Source organism: Centrocercus urophasianus, unplaced genomic scaffold, assembly GCF_019232065.1.
Source record: "Centrocercus urophasianus isolate 14NV4802_14NV808 unplaced genomic scaffold, USGS_Curo_1.0 seq_28, whole genome shotgun sequence".
NCBI classification, from domain to species: domain Eukaryota; kingdom Metazoa; phylum Chordata; class Aves; order Galliformes; family Phasianidae; genus Centrocercus; species Centrocercus urophasianus.
In genome coordinates, this window is record NW_024884844.1 from 947,458 (window position 1) to 968,554 (window position 21,097).

General features: G+C 48.1%; 1 protein-coding gene across 2 annotated transcripts in view; it reads right to left on the reverse strand.

The window, feature by feature from the left end:
• Window positions 1-6,160: 6,160 nt before the first annotated feature.
• IGFBP2 (insulin like growth factor binding protein 2) overlaps window positions 6,161-21,097 on the reverse strand; it is a 65,761-nt gene continuing 50,824 nt past the window's right edge. For both annotated transcript variants that reach the window (XM_042827197.1, XM_042827196.1), the window contains exons 2-4: window positions 9,658-9,881; window positions 8,447-8,587; window positions 6,161-6,478 (exon numbers count right to left, since the gene is read on the reverse strand). In XM_042827197.1, coding sequence (XP_042683131.1) covers window positions 6,311-6,478; window positions 8,447-8,587; window positions 9,658-9,819 — 471 coding nt within the window. In that variant the 5' untranslated portion in view covers window positions 9,820-9,881 and the 3' untranslated portion in view covers window positions 6,161-6,310. The remainder of the gene's footprint in view (window positions 6,479-8,446; window positions 8,588-9,657; window positions 9,882-21,097) is intronic.

The following is a 21,097-nucleotide window of genomic DNA, read 5'->3' on the forward strand; positions in this document are numbered from 1 at the left end:
TTTTTTTTTTTAAAAGCCAAAAAAAGAATAGTTTGCTCCAGGGGGAAAAAAAGACCTTGTTTTGTCTTGGTTTTTTGTTAAGGCTGGATTATAGCCTTTCCCAGGGGTAGGAAAACACCAGCGTCCATCTTTTGCATTGCGGACACTGCTGACATCTGCCATTGCTGACTCCCTCTGCCAACTCCCCAACCTGCATTGAGCTCTGCGACAGGTCTTCAGGACTTGTAACCCAGGACCCAAATCCTCATTCAGCAACAGCAGCCACCGCAGTGTGGAGACCCACTGCCTCAAGTGTGCTTGGACAGCTGATAGCCGCCTTCCTGACTATTTCATTGGGTTTTTTATTTTCCATGTTGGATTTTGGGACTCAATTCCCCATGACAAGGGTCTCTGTGGTGGCTGTGCTGGGAGGATATCCTGCAGTAAAGATGAGTCATGGGGTCTGGGCATAATGGCCCTGGCACGTGAATGTGTACCTGGAGACATCTGAAGTATACATCTGATCCTGGGGGAGGGGATGCATCCAATGTGTCCCCCAGTGCTGGTCTGAACCTCCTGGGGCTGGATAAGGAAGAAGAGGGGATTCCCAGCACCAGTGGGGCCAAGATGAGGGGGAAATGGGTGCTGAGGAGCTCTGTTGGAAGCTTCTCCCCATGACTGGTTCAGTGCCGTCACTGTAGTGTCCCATGGGATGGGATCAACCCCGTGGGCAACCCACAAGGATGCTTGCCTCAATGGAGGGCAGGACTGGATGGCCTCCTGATTTTGCCAGCAGACTTCCATGAAAACCAGTGGGGTACATTTGGAGCTGGGAGTGAGGTGCCTTCCCGTGCTGAAAAGAAGAGGGAACTGCCACCATATGTGGATCTTGTTCCCCCTACTGAAATAAGGAATGCAGGAATAGGGTGATGGGGTAGTCCCTGTGCCATGTTGCTGGAGGGGAGCTGGGGCCGGGGCAAATGAAGTAAGGTCAGATCGAGCTGGGTGGAGGATGAAGCTGGGGTGAAGATAGCGGGAGGTGGAGGAGCCGTGTCAACCCCCAAGGTCACAGATCACCATCAATGCTGTCTCCTCTCTCCTCAGACTGCCGGTCCCAGTACAAAACCCAGTGTTATAGGCCAGTACCACCTTCCCCAGTGCCCTACCTCCTTTCTTCTTCCCTCTCCTTCTTGCTTTTGTTTATTTTTGTTTGTTTTATTGTTTGATTTCCCAAAACTTGAAAGCCTTTGGCTGCAGAGAAAGGAGTCGTGCTGCCTAGGGGTGGGCAGAATGGGAGCAGGCAGAGAGTCAGCAGGTCCACAAGGAACGTGTATTTTGAGGTAAACTCACCTCCTGGGGGGGTGCAGAGCAGTCAGGTGGTGGCCTCATGGCATGGCCACCATGGTGACACTGGGAGGGGGATGCAGGAGGACTCTCCAGCCTCCCAGTACAAAGTGGGTCCCAGCTGTGGACTCATAGGCACCAGAATCCATTGGCTGGTGACAAAGCATCACCACTTCCAGCAGAGAGGCAGAGGGACCTGCTTTGGATTTTGTGGTGGGATAAGCAGAACAGACACATCTGGGAGCTGGGAGAGCTGCGGTGAGAGAGGCGCACAAGGAGTTGCTGGCCATTTTGCACGCCAGCGGCCGCATGGTGAGAAAACAGCTGGAGCAGGGGTGAGGACAGTCCTTGGACCACATCTCCCATGAGAGATGTTCAGCAGCTGGGTTACCCCTTGTCTGTACTGCAGTGGCCTTCGAAAACCACTAGTACAAGAGCATTTTGCACTATTTCTCCGCTCTCTTTCTCTTCCCCCTTCTCTTTTTCTCTGCCTTCTCCATGAAAAAAAAAAAAAAAAAATTGTTTTTTTTTTCTTGTTGGTGTTTTTTGTTTTCTTTTTTTTATTTTTATTTTTTATTTTTGTTTTGCTTTGTTTTTCCCAAAACGGAGCATTGTATATTTAACAACCGACAGCTCACCTCGCTTCCAGACAGCTGTCCTGGCCCTGGCGAGGAGCCCTGCTCACCGTGCCCCATCCCCAGCCCCACCACCCGCCCGCCACTGCCACCGGGACAGACGTCACCGCACACATCACCCACCGTTGTACCACAGTCGTTCACACACCAGATTCCGAGTTTCCTGCCTGTTTTGTTGTTTTTTTTTTTTTAACCTTTAAGCAATACTCACTACACATTTTACGGTAGCTTTTTATAGCTTTACATACATACGGTAGCTCTGGTTTTTTTTTTTGTTTTTTTTTTTGTTTTGTTTTTGTTTTTGTTTTGTTTTGTTTTTGTGTTTGTTGTTTTTTTTTTTTTCCAGTAAACAAGAATACTCATAATCTTACTGGTGGGAAAAAAAAAAAAAGCAGTTTGTGAAAAACTGACAATGGAAGAAGAGCTTAATGCTCTGTTTAGCATTTTGTACTTAAAAAAAAAAATCTCACATTTTATTAAAAAGTGAAGATTGCTGTATACTATTTATTCAACTTATAATTTATGTTACTCTTTGATCTTTGTCTTTTCTCATGACAAAGCATTTATTTAATAAAGTTATGCATTCAGTTAGCTTGTGCCTGACCCTCGTAGAGTGTCTGTGTGCCAGCCCTGCCATCAGCACACTGTGCCTGGGGGCTCAGCTAGCTCTATGGGTCCGACAGGGCAAGGTGACCTGGTGGCAATGGCTTAGGCAGGCTTTAGACCCCAGAGAACTCTGCTAAGACAGAGGTAAATTTGAAAGGTTGAGCTTAGAGCATCCTGACTGCTAAGCTGCAATTTTTTAGATGCTTATTTGCAGGGGTGGGGTTGGAGCACCCATGTTCTGCTGGGTCATGAAGGGAAAGAGAATTGTAGAGCCATAGAATCATTAAGGTTGGAAAGACCACCAAGATCATCTAGTCCAACCATCAACCCATGCCTGTGACCACTCTAAACCATGGCTCTTGGTGCTACATCTACTATTTTCTTGTATGCCTCCAAGGATCTGGAGTCCATAATGCTGAGCACCCAGCTGCTATCCCAAATCTCAACACTTTAGTATGTGGTATCTGAGCCTCAAAGCTCTCCAGGCAGTGGGAAGTCCTACCCAAACATCTCAGTGAGCAGGAATGTCCCCATCCCATCCCTGCAGGGCATACGAGCCCAGCCAGGCTGTAGTCTTCAGCAACCTCATGACAGTCCTCAGCGCCCCTTCCCACCACCCACGTCCTCCCCTTCTGCTCACACAACTTTTCATATTCCCACACACTCCTTTGTCCCATGCCCCCATCCCCACCATCTGCGTCAGTTGCCAACATCATTCCATGTACCCAGAGCAGCACAGGAGACAAAAAATATCCCCTTTATCCCCAGACAGGTGGCTGGGCTGTGCTAAGATACATCCTCTACCCTATCTGCACCACCAGACCCAGCTGCCTGATCTGCAATGGGCTCCTCACCCTGGGGCCAGAGCAGACTGTGGGGCCTGTATCCCACTGCCCCTCAGTGACACACAGCCCAAGGAAATCAGCCAACACCAGGGCATTTGTGCTGGCAGGCAGGAAAGCACTGCTGCTGAACTGTCAGCCGTGCCAGCACTGAAAGGTGACTTTCCACACTGCCAGTTCAGGGCTATGCTTCCTTGTTACCATCACCCAATGCCCATCAGGCCCAGCCACAGCACATTCCATGCCACGGCCCTGGTTAGCCCCGGCCATGCAGAACCTCTTCCTTCAGCACTGCAATTTCAGCTGTTAAGCATGGCTTGCAATTATTATCATTATTCTTTGTTTTGCCATGGCATCCCAAGCTCCTTTTGGCCACAGAGATTTTCCTTCTGCAGTCCAAGAACTCTTTGCACAGGCAGCAGAGACAAAACCAGCAAGGCCCAGGATGATCCCTGGAGAACAGGTCCATCTGCTGGCTGACAAACAGCATGACCGGCTGCAAGCACCAACTTGAAAAGCACCCAAAATCCTGAGGGCTGGGAATCTGGGAGGAGCTGACCTTCACCCAAATATTGCTGAAGTCCCAGGGGTGCCAGTGCTGAGCAGAGGAACTCTGCACCCCTGCAAAGCTCTCATACTGCTCCCAGCTTGAACAGGGTACTCCTACAGCACGTCTCCCAGCAACAACATTGTGCCAAAAACCACCTTTTTCCACCAAACCTGTCTGCCATCAGGCAGCAAAACTGCCTCTGCACATGTGTCGGGCAGATGCTGACTTGACAAGACTCAAAGGCATGGCTGCATTGTGCAGAACAGCAGAAACACCCGCAGAGCAGGAAGAGAGGGGATGGGGTGACACCAGGGCTTCCCAGCTCACACAACTGGGACTAGTAGGGGTAAAAACCAAACTCCCAATGATGCTCATTGGGCTCAGCATTTACAACACCCCCAGGGCAAAAGCCCAAGTTTGTGTGTGATGCAACAGGCAAGAAAACATGCTCTATTTAATAGAAAAGGTTGGGGAGGGGGAAGATGACAGTTTCCTGGCATCCTATTTAATTTATTCCAACTTTACGCAGCTCAGCATCTCCCAAAGAGAAAAGAAAAAAAAAAAACACAAAAAGAAAACTTCCTGGTTCCTAAACAAAACAAAAAGTACAAACTGCAGCTGACAGCCAGAGTGTGCAGGGTTTACATGGAAAAGCTGAACACTGTGCTGTTAACAGAAGACAGCAGGTAGCATCATTTTGACAGTTACTCAGTTCTGCATTCAGGAACATTCTCACTCCCTCTCCCTCTCCCTCTCTCTCTCTCTCTCTCTCTCTCACATACACACACCTCTCTCTCACTTTCCCACCACAGCCCCAAAGCATTTTCTTTTCTCCTCCACTGACACTTCCAAACTCCTGCAAGGACATGAAGAGTTCAACCTGCACAGATCTTTGCGCTTGGAAAACTTCGGGCCAGGAAAGGGGGGAGGGAACAGTAACAAACCCCAGCATTCCCACTGCCGCAGAGTTTTGGGCTTTTTGCTTTTCTTTCCCCAGCCTCAAGTGCCCAAGTGAGCAGTGTTTGCCCCACAACCCCAAGGAGAGCATGCTGGCAGCACCCTTCAACCCCTCTGTGGGCCCATCCCAGCCCTGCCCAAGGTCCCACAAAAAACTCCATATTTCTCCCCTTACTGTAGTAAGGATAAGAATGTTTGCAATCGTTTTGCAATGGAACCCACATTAAAAATGGGGGGGAAGGAAGAACAAGTCTCCTTGCTTCGGCGACAGGGAAGTTATTTATTCTCAGCGTCGGTGTGTTCTGTACAGAAAGAATCAACAGGTGAAGTAATGGCAGAGACATCAGTCCTCAGAGCAGCACGTCCAGTGCAAAACATCTCAGAGCGCCTGCAATTGCTTGGATTTAACCTATACAAACATGCATGTGGGCAGAGGGGTGCGTGTGTGTCTGGGCCTTTACAAAGCATGATACATACTGTACTTACAATAAAAAAGTGTGTGCTGAAAAGCAGATACTCACTCCTGTCCCAAGCGAAAATGGAGGGACAAGAGCAGCTGCTGGGAGTGCAGGTTTTAGATGGGTTTTTCTAGAAAGAAAGAAAGAGAGACACTCCCTGGCTTATTATCCTAAATCTACACAGGCATCCTTCCACCCAGCCCCGGCAAGTTCACTTTTGCTCCCTCAGCTTAAGCCAATCCTAAGAAATACCGGGCAGCAGCCCTCCAAACCCCTCAGAAAACCAAGCATTCAGCTCCACAGTCACCCAAAGGCCCCATCCTCCCAGAGCAGCAGGGCTGGCTGCAACCAGCGGTGGTTCAGGGGGCTGCCTCGTCCTTATCTCCCAGCAGTGCCCCCTTGAGGAACGCAGCTCATCATCCTGCCACACTCCAACTGGAATGTAGGGACTTCCCTCCTTCCCACACTGCATCCCACTCCAGGGCCAATACACAGGGGACAGGCAGGACACAAGAGGCAGTATTTACAGTCTTTGGTCTCGGGGAAGGGAGAGAGGAAGAGGGAAATGGAACTTTGTTGTTTCTTTTTTTTTTTTTCTTTCTTTCTTTCCCCCTCCCACCCATGGTTAGATGTTTTGCCTGCAAGAATACGCCACAAAGCAGCAGGGAGGGCAGGGCCACGGGGCGAGGAGCAAAAAAGACTGGTTCTCTGGCTGACATTGGGCAAAAGACTATAGGAAAGCAGTCCCTTCTCCTTGCAACCTCCCCCCCCCCCCCCCACCCTTCCCCTCCTGTCATCTCTTCCCTCCCCAAGAACTGGGGCAGCAGGAGGGCAGCACACAGGACCCAACCCCGGTCTCTTCCAGAGCCTAAAAGAGACATGCTGAAACCCATGTAAAAAATCCAGCACCGGGGCCACAGCAAGCAGGATTACATCCATCTACTGGCTCCGCAAGGCGTGTGCTCCCCGGTCCTCCTGCTCATGGGCTGTGTAGAAGAGGTGGCACTCGGGGTCCCCACGGATGGTGGGTGCACCCTGGATCACCTTCCCATGGATGGGGTCCACACACCAGCACTCTCCACGCTGCCCATTCACCGACATCTTGCACTGCAGAGAGAGGGATAGAGCAGACATCAGCTGAGGAGATACAGAGAGAAGACCACCCTCACCCCCATAGTTTCTCTGGAGATTCAGCACAAATGGTTTGGATGAGCCTGTGCTGTAGCATCATCACTGCTTCTTCCCTCAAACCACGGATGGCTGGACTAGATGATCTTAGTGGTCTTCTCCAACATCAGAGATTCTACAGATGGGACCACTGAGCTGATTTCAATAAACCATGAGGACAATCATCCCCAAATTACATTTCTCTTTCAACCGTGGATGAAAGCACCTAGAGACTCAACAATCCCTGGGTGAGTAGGGATGAAATATGCTTACAGAGCAGCTGCATAAGCTTCATTCTGCCTGCAAATTGAGTTAAACAAACTGAACGTGACAACACGGGCCATGGACACACTCTGCTATGTTGGGGAACAGGATCTCAATCCCAGCACAGAAGCAGTGACCACAGCAAGCATGGACATGGCCTCTATACTCTAAAGCCTGCTCTGGTAAGAGAGAAGTTTCTTGCTGTAATGGCTATCATCCACCCCTTGCCTTTGCAAGGCTGTAGGCACCTTGTACCTACCTGGTGCTCATCCCCCCATACCCAAAAGAAATACACCCCTGAACATGGCACAGCAGGATCCAGCCCCTACAGCAGATTCTGTATGCATTCTGCAAAGCTGAATTCAAGCCATTTTCTGCAGCTTAGAATGCAGCCTTGCTCAGGGGGGGAAAAAAGCAGGAGAAAAGATAAAAATAAGAATAGTAATTAAAAAAATGCTCCCCAGCATGAGAGCACATTAAGGCACCCTCCACCTTGTCCTGATTCACAGGAGGTCGGAGCAGCCAGGAATGCTTTTATTGGCATCTCCAATTTTCCAACCAAGGAAAAGGAGCTGACACTCAACTCTGGAAACCCAGATGGACTGAAAACTGGGAATGGCCTCATGTTTGTCTTCACCCAGGGCAGGCAGAAGAGACAGCATTTTTGTTTCCTTTTTCTGCAGCTACGACCAACATGCAACTTCTGCATGGTGCAGAGAAGAGAAAGGACAAAGCAAGATTATCTCAGAGCAATCTGCTCTCTTCTAACATTTTTGGCTTTTTCTTTTTCTGAAAAAAAAAAAAAAACTTAGCCATGAAAACAGCAGGATGTCTAGCTCTTCTCCAAGGGATCATTCTGCACAGCTATGAGAGGTGCTCACATCCAGGTACTATCAATGCAAGCCAGCCCCCAGATGGTGCTTTGTTGTAGATTGCTGTAGATTCTACTGCAACATCTGCTGATGCCCCCAGAGCCTGTGACCATTCCTCTCACTGCAGATATCATGCATCCAGCTCTGATCCAGGCCCTGCGTTTGGTAAGGTTGATTTTGTCTGGCTACAAAGCTTTGCTGGGCAAAACTGTTCAGGGAAAGTGTGGGAATGAAACAGAGAGGAAAGGAAGCACAGGTAAAAGCCTCTCCTGGGAGAGGCCCATGCCAGAAAAGCTTCAGCTCCTGTTTCCAACCTGAGCAGAAGAATCATCTCTCTCATCACTCTCTGTGCACAACCCACACCCATACTGCCCCCCAGCTTGCCCTCCTGCATATCTCCTGCAAAGCTGCAGACGTTCAATCTAGGAAGAAGCAAGAGAAAGGAGGAGACAGTGGTGCAGCAACGCTTGTAACCCTTGTTAGGAAACCACTATGATACAATCATTTAATTTGTGGTGGAACAAAGGCTTACTACACTACAGAGGTACTGAGGATAAGCGGAAACTCAGCTCTCATCCTATTAGTGATGACAATTTGATGAGAAATGCAACTGCCCCATGTTTTGGGTCTGGACAGCAGACAGGCAGTCCCCACACCCTGGGACCTGCTTCCTGCCACCCTAGGAGTTGGGCATAATCTCTGTGCAGTGCTGAGCATAGCAATGTTGCCAAGAATGCAAGCTGGCTCTAGGGCTCCTGCTCTTCCTACTTGCCTGCTTGAGATTGTACAAGCCATGCTTGTCACAGTTGGGGATGTGGAGGGAGTAGAGGTGCTCCAGGGGACCTCGCTCATCCGGCAGTCGCATGGTAGAGATGCGCTCCAGGACCTGATCCAGCTCCTGCTGACAAGGGGTCTGAAAAAAGCCAAGAAAACAAACAACAAATGTACATCCTGGTAAAGGGACCATTTGCCATGTCATAACTTCAAATCTTCACATGGTAAAGAGCAAACTAATACCTAACTCCAAAGGCTAGTACCGAGCCAAGACAGTCCAGTTAAAGTCCACCTGGTGTTAGCCAGAGCAACTCTGCAGCTCATTGCCTTCTGCATCTGCTGTTTTTCTCCTAGACAAGCAGCAGCACTGTGGGGACTCTTCTAAGCCAATGGTGCCAGCACCATGCCACAAAGCCACATCTGTCCCACAGACATCAGCCTGTTAGGCTAAATTTGACCTAAAGGACTGCAGTTGCAAGGTTTATCTGGGACAGCACATGAAGTGTATGTTAGGGAGATGAGACCACATACAGCCGCTCTGCCTGTTCCTTGGAGGTGAGGTTCTCCAAGTTCCTCTCCGTCCTTGTGCTCCTCAGATATAAATACCCCGTGTTGATAGAGAAATATTACAAAAATTTTGGAGGTGGCTTTCCATCCCCATGCCATCTAGTTGCCTTGACCAAGCTGCCCACTAGAGGGAAACCATGGCCAAGGACAGGAGGGCAGCAGGCCAGATAGGACACTGGGCACCGTCCTGCTTCTTGACAACTCCATATAGCCTATTCTCAGGCTCACCCTCAGTCTGCATTGAGGCTATCCTCCAGCAGGCAGAGTTCCACACCATAAATCCCGCACACCATCCCTGGGGAGTTGCTTAGGGAAAAAAGGGTGTGCAAAAGCTGGGTTGCAGGCAAGGGGCGTGCTCACAGCCTGCGGGGGCTGGTGCTGAGCCAGCAAGACCGCCCTTCTCCAGCTCTGCTGTCAGAATGTGAAGCTGCAATGAAAATAACGCCTCCTCGCCAGCACATCAAAGTTCATCAGATGGTGCGTTCAACCTCAGCTTCAGGCCAAAATAAACGTTTGCTTTTCTTTTTCTTTTTCTTTTTTTTTCCCCTCCCCTCTTTTCTCTTTTAAAGGCAGTTTGTTGTAAATGTCACTTTTGCATTCTGCATATCCTTGAGCTCTGCCACCCCCCCCTCCTCCTCTCACCCTGCCTGTCGGCATCCGCGACTTCTTTGAATCCTCATGGTTGTGATGGACCTTGCCCACTTTGCCCATCTGCCGCTGCTGCTCGTTCACCTTCTCCCTCATCACCGCCAGCTCCTTCATGCCTGTTTTAATGGGTTTCCTGCTGCTGGCTCCACTCAACATCCCCCCAGTGCTGTCCACATGGTTCTCAGCAAGGATGCTCTCAGACCGGTCATCACCATTGTCTGTAGGAGAGAGAAGAGACAAGGAAAGGGTCAAGCTCAGCCAGGCCTCTCATGTGTTCATCCCATCCTGGATTGCTTTCAAGCGTGGCCAGTTACCAAGCCATAAAATCTTTGCATGCAAAAATTTTAAATTGCATTAGCTCTTTCATCTGGAAGGTGAGAATAGATTCTTTCATTCTGGAGTTATTATTACTGCACTAAAAGACAGTTTAGAGAGCAGGGGAAATCGCTGCTGGAGAAATTCGTTTTGATTTTTCTTTGACCTTCTAAATTACTTCCCGAAGAATGTAATTTTCCCATCAGAAGTCCAGTTGGGTTAACGATGCCAAGTGTGTTTCTGCTCCAAAACTGAAAACCACAGTGATTAGTAACAATACCTTGAGTCCATCTATCATCCCCTAGAGTATCTCCAGGAATACTTACTCAATATTAATGTGCTAAAATAAATTCTCAGGACCGCTTTCAAAAATACCTCGCCTCTCTTTTATGGCCACCCTAATTTCCCGCAGAGATCCTGCCATTTCAGTAATCATCCCTGCCATATCATCTTTCACATCATTTGTCATGTGGTACATTACTCATTCAGCTGCTAGCACACAGCCTATCTACTGCTGGATTTGAGCACTTCTTCTAACTGCAGAACCACCCTATGTGGCACACCAGCTCTGCCACTAGACCCCTACCTAATCCAGCCACTTCAAAACCGGCTGGCAAAAATGCTGGGATAACACTGGGCTCTTCTCATCTCCTCCACCCTCTGTTCTATCCTTCTGGTCCTACAGAGCTGACAAACACAAAGCATCTTTGCATACCAAGGAAAATCAGAGCACTCAGGCTCACATTCACAAACAAACACAGTCCAGAATGGAACTGGCATTTCTGATCTCAGCTTTATTATAGAATCATAACGGTTGGAAAAGACCACACAAAGATCATCTACTCCAACCTGCACCCTAGATACTCATAATAAGAAATCACATTAAACCATGAACGAAAAAGGACTCGCAATGCTTTAGTTCACATAATAGCACTTCATTTATGAGTCCATCCTGCTTTCTCTAAGTCTAAGCATGCAGAGCATCTTGATTTTCACATCTAGAAGCACTGAAGACTCATTAAAATTGGAAAAGACCTCTAAGATCACCCACTCCAACTGTCCACCTACCACTAACACTGCCCACTAATCCACATCCCTCAGTGCCACATCTCCACTTTCTTTGAACACCTCCAGGGACACTGGGGGACAGTATCACCTCCTGGCAGCCCATTCCATTGCCCAACCACTCTTTCAGAGAAGTTTTTCCTAATAACCAACCTTCCTTTTAGAAGCTGCACTGTTATGTCCTGATAAAACATCACTGTACTGTCTTGATACAGAGTAAAAACATGATAATAACAAATGTTTTATTTATGTCACAGCTTCCTGAGCTCTTGTCCACAGTGCACCATAGTGTATTACTACCCTAGGTTCCCAGAGGGGAAAATGCAAGAAGAGTTTTGTCCACAATTACTCAGAAAACATGTGGCTATCTGTAGACTGACAGCAGAGCAGTCCAAGAGGGCTGGATCAGACACATCCCAGCATCCCATTCCCATCAGCATCTGTTTGGGGATGTACCTCAGAAGGACCATTCCCAACTTGTGCTAGAGACAAGCAGCAACATCACATCTGTGCTGGAAATTGCATCTGCTTGACAAGATTTAAAAGCCACCAAAGGACCCCATCCTTTGTGGATCTGTCCAATATCCTCTTGAACTTGCTCTTGATTTTGGCCCCAAATCTCTCTGTACTGGGATCAGCACACTTCCCAGAAATACTAAATGAGTTTTGTTTGCAAGTTTTTAAGCTGCTTAGGTAGCAACTGAAAAGCAAACACGGGGCAAAACCAATCTGGCAAAGCGCGTAACTTTCCTCAATACTGGTTCCAGACAAGAATTTGGATGAGGCTTGATAGCCAGATGGGCGAGCTCAATGTCTGGGCTGCTGCCTGGCAGTTGCTGCCTTGGCTATCATCCGAGGAGCTGGGCAAGGAATACTTTGGAGCAGGAATCTTCTATTTATCCACAAGACTCCCCGTTAATTAGAAACACACAATGAGAAGAGAGAAGGCCACAAGGCTGCCCTTCAGACAGGATCAAATGAAAAAGTCGCATGCAGAAGATGAGCAAGGCTAGCCAGAAGCTGAATCCCAATGAGCCACTTTAGGAGGGCTTTAGCCTTTTGACTTTTTTGTTGTCTTCTCAGTGACATCATGAAACCATCAACAACATGAGGAGAGTGAGTGTAGCAAGGCTGTATTTTGGATGCCATGTGATGCCCAGCTCCATTCAGAAGACCAGCAGTCTTCTGTCACAGAGTGACAGAGAAGCAGTGTGATGAATGCAACGACCTTCCCAATCAATTCTTGCTTCTTCTGCCTCCAACTAAAATATATAGACATCTGCCCAAATAAGCACCACTCTAGTAAATCAAGGCAAGCTGGTAAGCCTCTTGTCGGCTGATTCATTCACAAAACCCGCTTCTGATAATATTTTCACTCATTTTTCTCACTTTCCAATGCTAACAAATATCAGCCCAAAGAAAACCCCTGGTGAGAGCAGAGCGTGCAAGCCCATATGCACAAACACACTCAGGGACGGGAGAGGTCAGTCTTGACTCCTTGGGCACCCGCCACAGGAACAAACCCAGAGTGAAGGCCAAAGAGGTCCAGCTGCTATCAACTGCAAGATTTCCTCCCTGCTGCTGAGCTGATCCACTTAGGGCTGAGTCCAGATCCCCAACACAGCTTTTCCATCTCCCAAAGCCCATGCTGCTCCTTAGCAGTTCTGACTGACTTGGGACTACCAGAGATGGCTTGAGGTCAAGAAGGACCTGTTTTTCCTGTCCTCTTGCTCACATTCATTCAAGTCATCAATCATGGCTTCCCCCTACTCCAGCAACTAGGAAAGGGGTCAAAATGGAGAAGATCAGTCCCAGCTTCCCTTCATGGAAGAGTTACAGGTTTGGTGGGTCTCATTTTGAAGAGCTAAAAGGGACCAGGCAGCAATGGCAGGAGCAGAAACACTGAGTATTGACGTTGGAAGAACAGAGAGCCAAATAGTACCATTTACAGCCAAATAATACTTTGTAACGCTGCTCAAGAGAAAAGAGATGTCCATACATGCTTATTACTATAGATCAATTCAGCCCCCTACCAACCCCACCAGCATGGGATGGGCAGGTACGCAATCGAGTCAGATACACAATCTTAATCCATTTGTCATCCCAGCAAACGCCTTTTTGCTGACCAATTTCAATTCACACTAAATATATCTGTGAACAGAGCAGTGCCAAACTCCAAAACAATTATGTTTTATAGTTCTTCCATTTTCCTATGGCATGTGGAAAACATCTTCTGTGCTATTTTGGATCAAAAGGTAGAGCGCTTTGTGCAGGGTGTGACAAGTGTAGCAAGAATCAAAGCAGATAGCTGGAGTTCTCCTGAACACATGAAACACCTCCCCCATGGCAAGAAAATGCAATTTTATTATGGCTTTTTTCAAGGAAAATTCCCATCAGCTTCAATGGGGCGAGGACTTGGCTGAGGTGAAAGCATATCCAAATGGCCATCAGCTAACGTCTGTATCGAGCCACTCAGTCTCGCCAACATTTTCAGAACCGCTACCAATTTCCAATACTGTAAGCTTTCAGAATCTGATTTGAGACCTTTAGGCACCTCCACCAACACAGTAAAGAAACAGACAAGCTTACAAAGGATCTGCTGCTCCCTGAGCTGCAAGGAGAAAAGCGTCATGCAAAGAAAGGCAGCTGTCTGACATTGAAAACACACCTCGATCCTTCTGGAGAGCCCCAAAGCATATGTGGGCTACAGGACAGGATTCAGCAGGCTGCAAGCACCGTGGCATCACAGGGAGCTTGCACAGTGCCAAGGACCGCATTGCCCTCGCCAGAGCTGCTCTCCCTCTACATTCACTTCCCTCCAACAACACCTCGCTGAGAGGTTTTGCATGCACGTGTTTATCTAACCAGAGTGTTTATATAGAATTCAAGTACTGACTGAGGTCTCAAACTCACAGAAAGTTTCACCCACGTAACCTTCAACACCTTGCCCACAGCCCCTCAGCTCTGTGCCAAGGATGTGCCCCAAGCTCATATCTCACCGGAGCTACCATTCTCCATCTCCAAAGCACATTATGGTCCACTAATGATTCTGAAGAGGGAGGCATTCTTTCTGGGATACACACAGTTATTTTAACAAGTTCTTCTCTCCATTCCCAGATGTCCAGGCCCTTGTCTTTTGCAACCTGAGAGCAGACAGAGCCTTTAAACCTGACTTTGAACATGCACCACAGCTGTGGCCAGTGATCAACTTGCAAAGGGAGGAGGGAAAAGGAGCAGACCCCAACTGCAGCCCTAATGATCTCTACCTCATCCTTCTGCAAAGTATTTCAAGAAGAGCTCTGGGCAAAGGTTCCTTTTTAATAGCTACAGTGTGGGTGTTGTTGACCCGGAGCTCAGATATCTCAGGAAACATTTCCCAGCAGGGATTATATCGGCACTGCAATTACCTTGTGGCAAGGTTTGCCAAGAAGAAAGTCCCCCCCAGCCCACCATACCCCAGAAAGGACCCAGGTTTACTGCCTACCATTGCCAGACTGGACAACACTGGTCCACTGCAGTATCCATCAGGTCTCAGTTACCACTGCGGGGAGGGGGACATGAAGGTCTTGGTGTGTGGCCCAACCCCACACAACTGAGCCAGTTGGGATGCAGCTCTTCAGAGGCAGAATAAATCAAAGCATCCAATCAAGATTCATGCCCAGCTTCACACACACATACACAATCATACAATATACAGTGGGAAAATGCCACAGAGGGAGTGCAAGCAATAGGCAATGTAGAAGAGAAAGGGTGCAGAAGGGATGCATGGAAAAACCATCTCGCCTCAGGACACTTCTCATAGAGACCAGCTGGGGACAACTACAGGAATAGTAACTCACCCCCAGACGTCCCATGAAGTCCCAACAAATAGGAAGCTCCTGAACTACAGGTTACATCTAGACCAGGTCTAACAGCTATCATGAAATCATAGACTGGTCTAGGTTGGAAGGGACCTTGAAGATCATCTAGTTCCAACACCCAAGCCATGAGCAGGTTTGCCAACCACTACATCAAGCTGCCCAGGTATGAATTATGTGGGAATCCCAGCTAGATACTCCCCCCTGGTCTCTGCCTGGTCTATTCCACCCAGCCTCATCCATCTCTGCAGAGCCAATGTGCCCTTCAGATGCTTGCTGACATTTAAGCATGTCAACTGGCTGCAGAGGACACAGCTGCGAGGGGTACCCATGCCAGCCAGCAAGGTGGCTGCATATCACCACCAGGAAATTCCCACTCTGGTCTCCAAGAGATGGCCTGACTTCCACAGTACACTGTCCACAAAGAACCCACAGCTCCCTTGTGGCTCTTAAACACCCTTTATTTGTTGCCATCCAATCTTTTCAGCCCATCTCCAGCAGCAGGAGGCAGGAGGGAACGCTATGTCCTGGCCAGGGCTTGCTTCACAATCTCCTCTCCCTGCCCTGAGCCGCTAGGTGATCCAAGGGGCACCTAGTGCCTTCCTTTGGCTCAGCTGTCTAGCAGGAAATGCTTTATGCTCCTGCAAAATGCTGAGACATTGACTCAGGGCAGCGCAGCCTCCAGCAGCCACTTAACTCTTCTCTCTGCCCCTTCCTGGTGGCTGCACAGAGCAGCTTTCCCTCCTCCATCCACCTGGGCACAGAGCCAGAAATATACCCACACAGTGCCCTACAGTGTGCCTGTGCCCCATCACACCCAAACTCCTCCAGCACTCTAGGGCAAGTACTGAAGTGATAACAAAACAGAGATGATGGCAGATAAGGGTGAAAGAGGAATTGAAATGTCCCTTCCCCCAAGCTTCACTTGAAACTTTTTTTTTAAATCATGTTTGCAGACTGGTTTCCCAAGGGTATAGGACTTGTGCAATAACACAGCCTACCACTTATGTGTATCTGCATGTGTTTGCATGACTGCCTGTCTCCCTATTAGGTCCTCCTCCACCTCCCAATATATCTTTGAACATCACCAAATGCCAACTAAATTTCAAACAAGAACAGAAATCTCAAAAACATTAAGTTTCCACCATTTCATGAAAATGTGCAGCCAGGCTGAAGAGAGATAAAATAGCAAGGTTTGTTTTGTTAACTTTCTTTCCAACAGATTCAGCTGATGGGCCACGTAGCACATCACCAGCCCACTCCCTGTGGGCCCAGAAGAGCACAAAACACCTCTGGGGAAGGTCTGCTCCAGCCCTCCTACTGCCAACAGCCAGCCCAAAAATGCTGTTTGACATCCTGCTCCTTCCTGCACCAGCCATTTGCTTTGTGTCAAAACGATAAGGAAAGGAGTGCTTGGGTCCCTCAAAAATGCAGAAAAATGCTTCTGCAATCTACCTATTCAACATCCACTCATCATCCCATTTGCCTTTCTTCCACTTCTTCCTCTAAACATGGAACTGCAGAGTTATAATCATTATCCCTAAGCGTGCATACAGCAGAGATGCCCCAGACACCTAAAAGCCATAGGAGAACCAGGTCTTGGCTCGTAGCCGGACACAGTGGTTTGGCCCCACCTTGGCTACAGTGCCCAAGCTGACATGCCCACCCTCCACCTGCTTATTTCCCAGGGCATTGATAAGAATCTGGTCCTAAAAGTGGCATGTAAAAGCCACGTGATCCTTCCCAAGCCTCCCTTTCACATTCTCCCCCACCCCCCCCCAACACCACACACACAACTTCAACACATGTGAAGGCAGCCTCCTAGGGAAATATGTTAACGTGTCTGAAAGGTTCTGCTGAGCGAGGCTCTCCAAGCTCCCTGCCACCATAAGAGCATTCTCCCTTGCTAGTGAGCCATATCTCAGCCATTTCAACACAGTTCTCTGATTAGCCCTCCACATAGCTGCAATTTTCCAGCAGAGCCAAATGAATTAACTCAAAAAACACTTCGAAGTTTAAATTAATTGCACTGCAGCTTCCCTGTTTGACCTTGACCCTGCTAGTAAAATCCCTAGGGTAGCTACTTCATAGTCATTAGAGGCTTCTGCGTGAATGAACTGAGTTGTTAACATCACCAGGCCACCTCTCTGCTTTCCTTTCCCTGTCATTTGCATGCATTCCTGTGGCCTTCAGTACCCCAGCCACCCCAAAAAGCCTGCACCACATTTCAGACTAAGCTCAGCCCCTAAATCCTCATTTCCTATGAGTTTCCAGAACAAAATCAGACCACAAAACCACTTCATTCATCTTCTTCAGGCTTCACTGCAGTGTTCAAATCTCTTTTATTACCCTAGTTTGTTAGGAAACACAGGGTCATCTCTGAGACCAAGACCATTCAGGCTACTGCATCTCATAGCCTGGACTGCACAGAAGATCTTCCCTTGCTGCAGCCTCAATGATAATGCCCCAAGTTAATTACTATGTAAGTGACACCATTTTGGCACTGGGATGCTGCACCTCTACACTGCAGGAATCAGGAGTCTTAACAAGGGTGATTCCCAGGTACAAAGCTCTGCAGACCAACCAAAGGAAGAACAGCCCCTTCCAAGGTTCAAGAGCTTCATGAACACCCCAAACCTACTCGTCTTTCTCACAATTTCAGAGAAAATGCAATACACAGGACACAGTCAGACTCATTTTCCCATTTAAAAATGACTGCCTTTCTAGGTCCAGGCAGTGACAAGCCAGAACCAACAATTAGCTGATGACGGACCATGAATCCCTCTGAAACTTCATCAAGGAATGAGCTAATTCCCCAGCAGACTGTTATATCTTCCCAGGAGGGTTTTCAAGCCTATGTAAGGAGTTTCTTGGACTTTAAATAAATACAAGATTTCTTGTTCCAAACGAAGGTGGCTGAGCAAAATGTTTTTTGTCTCTCATAAAAGTTTGCAGAGATAGTCCAGTGGTTATTTCTGGCCATAAAAGCTTTTCCTCCATGGGCAAAGCGATGCCCTCCTGTTCCAGCTCCTCAACGATGGCTTGGCTCAACAGCAAGGGGTACTCTGACTCTGAAAATCCAACCGTGCCCCTCAGATGCCCAATCACAACTCCCACTGAGATCAACAGCTGAGGCAGGCAGAAGCTCCAGACAGGAACCTACAGCAGCATTCCCATTTGCTTTCTGGGAAGGCTGCAAGCCGAGTTGCCAAAACTCTGACCTTCTGCTCTACAGAAAGGTAGAAAAGCTTGAAAATTAAGAAGAAAAAAAAAAAAAAAGTAAAAAAAAATACAAAGCCCCAAGGCCAGAGCAGTGCCCCACCCTGCCTGTCTCTCATCTATCTCCAGTGTTGCTCCACTCCCCTCTCAGCCACACTGGCTTCTCCACTTATTACAACTATTGCATGCAAATGGAATGAACTTCAGCCATTTGTATTACTAGTTTTTAAATAACATCTCACTTTTCCAGTCAATTTTCCAGACAGAGGCTCAGTCTAGGGCTCCCCTCACCACCCACCCAAATCTCATTGCGCATTTCCTCCAAGTCTGCCTTCTCAAAACACGCTATTATTATGGCAATTCCTTTCTACCTTCTCCTCAGAAACCATGCCAGACCCCCAACTGCAATTATCACCACCATCACACCTCCAGGTCTACCAGATCTACTGCCCCCATGCAGCCCCCTGGCTGAGCACCAGCTCTCAAAGCCAACCCTGTATCGGATTTTTCCCCAGGAACCTGCATTCCCCACAGACAAAGCACAACTGCCTCCGAATAGAATCAGAGCACTGAACTGTAGGTGGAAAGACAGTATCTGCTCTATTTAGCTGAGCCTCTTCTGCCCACCAGCAGCTCCCAGCTGTCTACAACTCTCACAAACATTATCCTTCCCTCCTTTTGGCAGCCATCATAGATTTGCCATATCCCACATGTGAATTCCAGGTTGAGGTGTTCACAGATTGAGCTTTTGATCACCAAACTAAATAGCTTTGCATGTTTCAGGTTACGTCAAAACATTTTGTTCATCTCCCATGGAGTTCTTGGAGCAATATTTCACCATTCAGCAGTCTCTTTGCTGGATTTCCTTAACCCTTGTTCTCCCATGTAGGGACAGAGCTGAATTTAACTCTCATTATAAATAACACCGCAAGAAAGGACTGACCCCAATCTTGATTGTGCATTTATCATTTACTGAAATCAGACAACTGCCAATCTTTAGGTAAGAAGGCCTCACTGGTAGGAAACCACTGTTCAAACAAACACATCTGCCAGAATAAAGCCTCGCAGATTTGTCCTACGGCTGACTGACACATGCAGTAACTTCATGAAGAGCTCAGGCACACAGATATCTTAGCAGAAGGCAGCAACGGACCGCAGACTGGCTGATCTGTAATGACAGCATATGGCATACAACAGCCATGCACATGCTAGTAATGTTTGTTAGCCTTACAGTCCTTTATTGACTTCCACCCTTCCAAGCCATGGGTAGATCAATGGCGTTTGGCATTCAGAAGGGGAAATTTCCTCCCACACAGGTGGGAGGAGTAAGCTCAAGGCAGCTCGCTGTGCTCCTGCGCTGTGTCATTGCTTCAGGCTCCTGCCTTTGTAGGGAAAGGGGATGGATCTTGTTTTATTTCCAAACGATATCGTATTTTGGGCCACCCATGAAGTTACCCAAGCTCCAACCTCAAGAGGACGCAGCCTCCTGCTGAGCAAGAGGCAGGAAGTGAGAGTCATAAAACTGCGGTCGAGGAAGGAAGAAAGGAAAGGGGAAGATCAGTCAGCTGCATTCCCAAGGAGGAGGGAGGCATCGCAGTGCCTAGAATACAGACCACCACAAACCAGTGATATGATTAAGCAGCTGAACAGCCAGAAAGGCAGCTCTGATATTCTCCTCAGAGCTGCAGGCGTACATCCAGTCAAAACGCACAGCACCAAGCGCCCAAGCGTGACTGCTGTGCACCTGATCCACACAGTACTCCTTGCCCTGTGCTGCTCAGCTCCACGTGGGCCTTCCCATCAGCTCCGGAGTTGATGCCTGGAAGATCTGGCTACCATATAGAGAATTAGGCTTGGAAGATACCTAGGCTTGTGACAAAGAGACCTTTACAACAGAGGGAGATACCCAATTGACAGCAAACCATTCATGTCTGTGCTATCATCCCAAACACATATAATACTGAGCTTCTACAAGGAAATGCTTGGGAATATCCTAGCTTCCAAATGAATAGATATTCTCATATAGTTTGCCCCACAACACTGCACAGCTTTGGCTAGCCTGTGCCGTAAAATGTTTCAGCTTCTCTCCAAACCAACCTTGCAAATGGTCTGAGCACCAAACAGCTGAGCCCCCCGCAAGCCAAAATCCAGCTGCTCATCTAGCCACCCACTGCCTTGCACTGAAGGCATACAATGTGTGAACAAGCCTCACCCATCCTTCATCCATCTCCTTTCAGCCTAAAGAACCCTGCTTCCTTCTACTGCATTTCTGCATCTCCACATTTGGGAATCATTCAAAGGCACTCAACTCCGCAGGCACAGGGCTTTGCGCAAGATCTCATCAAGGGAACAAGAGCATGAAGGTGAGAGGTTGTCATTAGCTGAACCGCCTCAGAATGCTGTCATCAACCCCTACCAAAGGCTTTTGGCAACTCCAAAAACAAAATCACAGCACTGCTCCATCACAAAGCACAGGCGCATGCGCCCACCCCCACGGCACTCAGTCTATAAAGCTGCACTTCATCGGAGCCACATCTGTTAGTGCTTTAGAGCATGTACATCTGGCTTAATTGAGCACTTGACTTTATTGCTGCTTTATCTCCATTTTCTGAACAGGCCTTGAAGAGAGCGTTCTGTTTGTTTGTGGGCTTTTTCGTTTATTCTAAGGTTTTTTCTCCCCATAGAAATCCCACCTGAAACAGAAAAGCCTTTGCTGCAGTCGCTTGTTTGCTGGGACTGGTTTTTGCTGCATCTCCCTTCTACACAATGAACCCCGACTTGAACACTCTGCTCTATGTCCTTTGACACTAGCTGTGATGCACCATCTCCCCACACTCTGACCCTCCCAGGGAAAAAAAGAATTTAAAAATTTTTTTTAAAAAATCAACATCACTGGTGGAAGGTTGCAGTGCGTGCCACGGAGAAAAGAAAGAAGAGAAAAAGGTCTCACTGCCCCTACTGCCTTCAAAACATTGCCT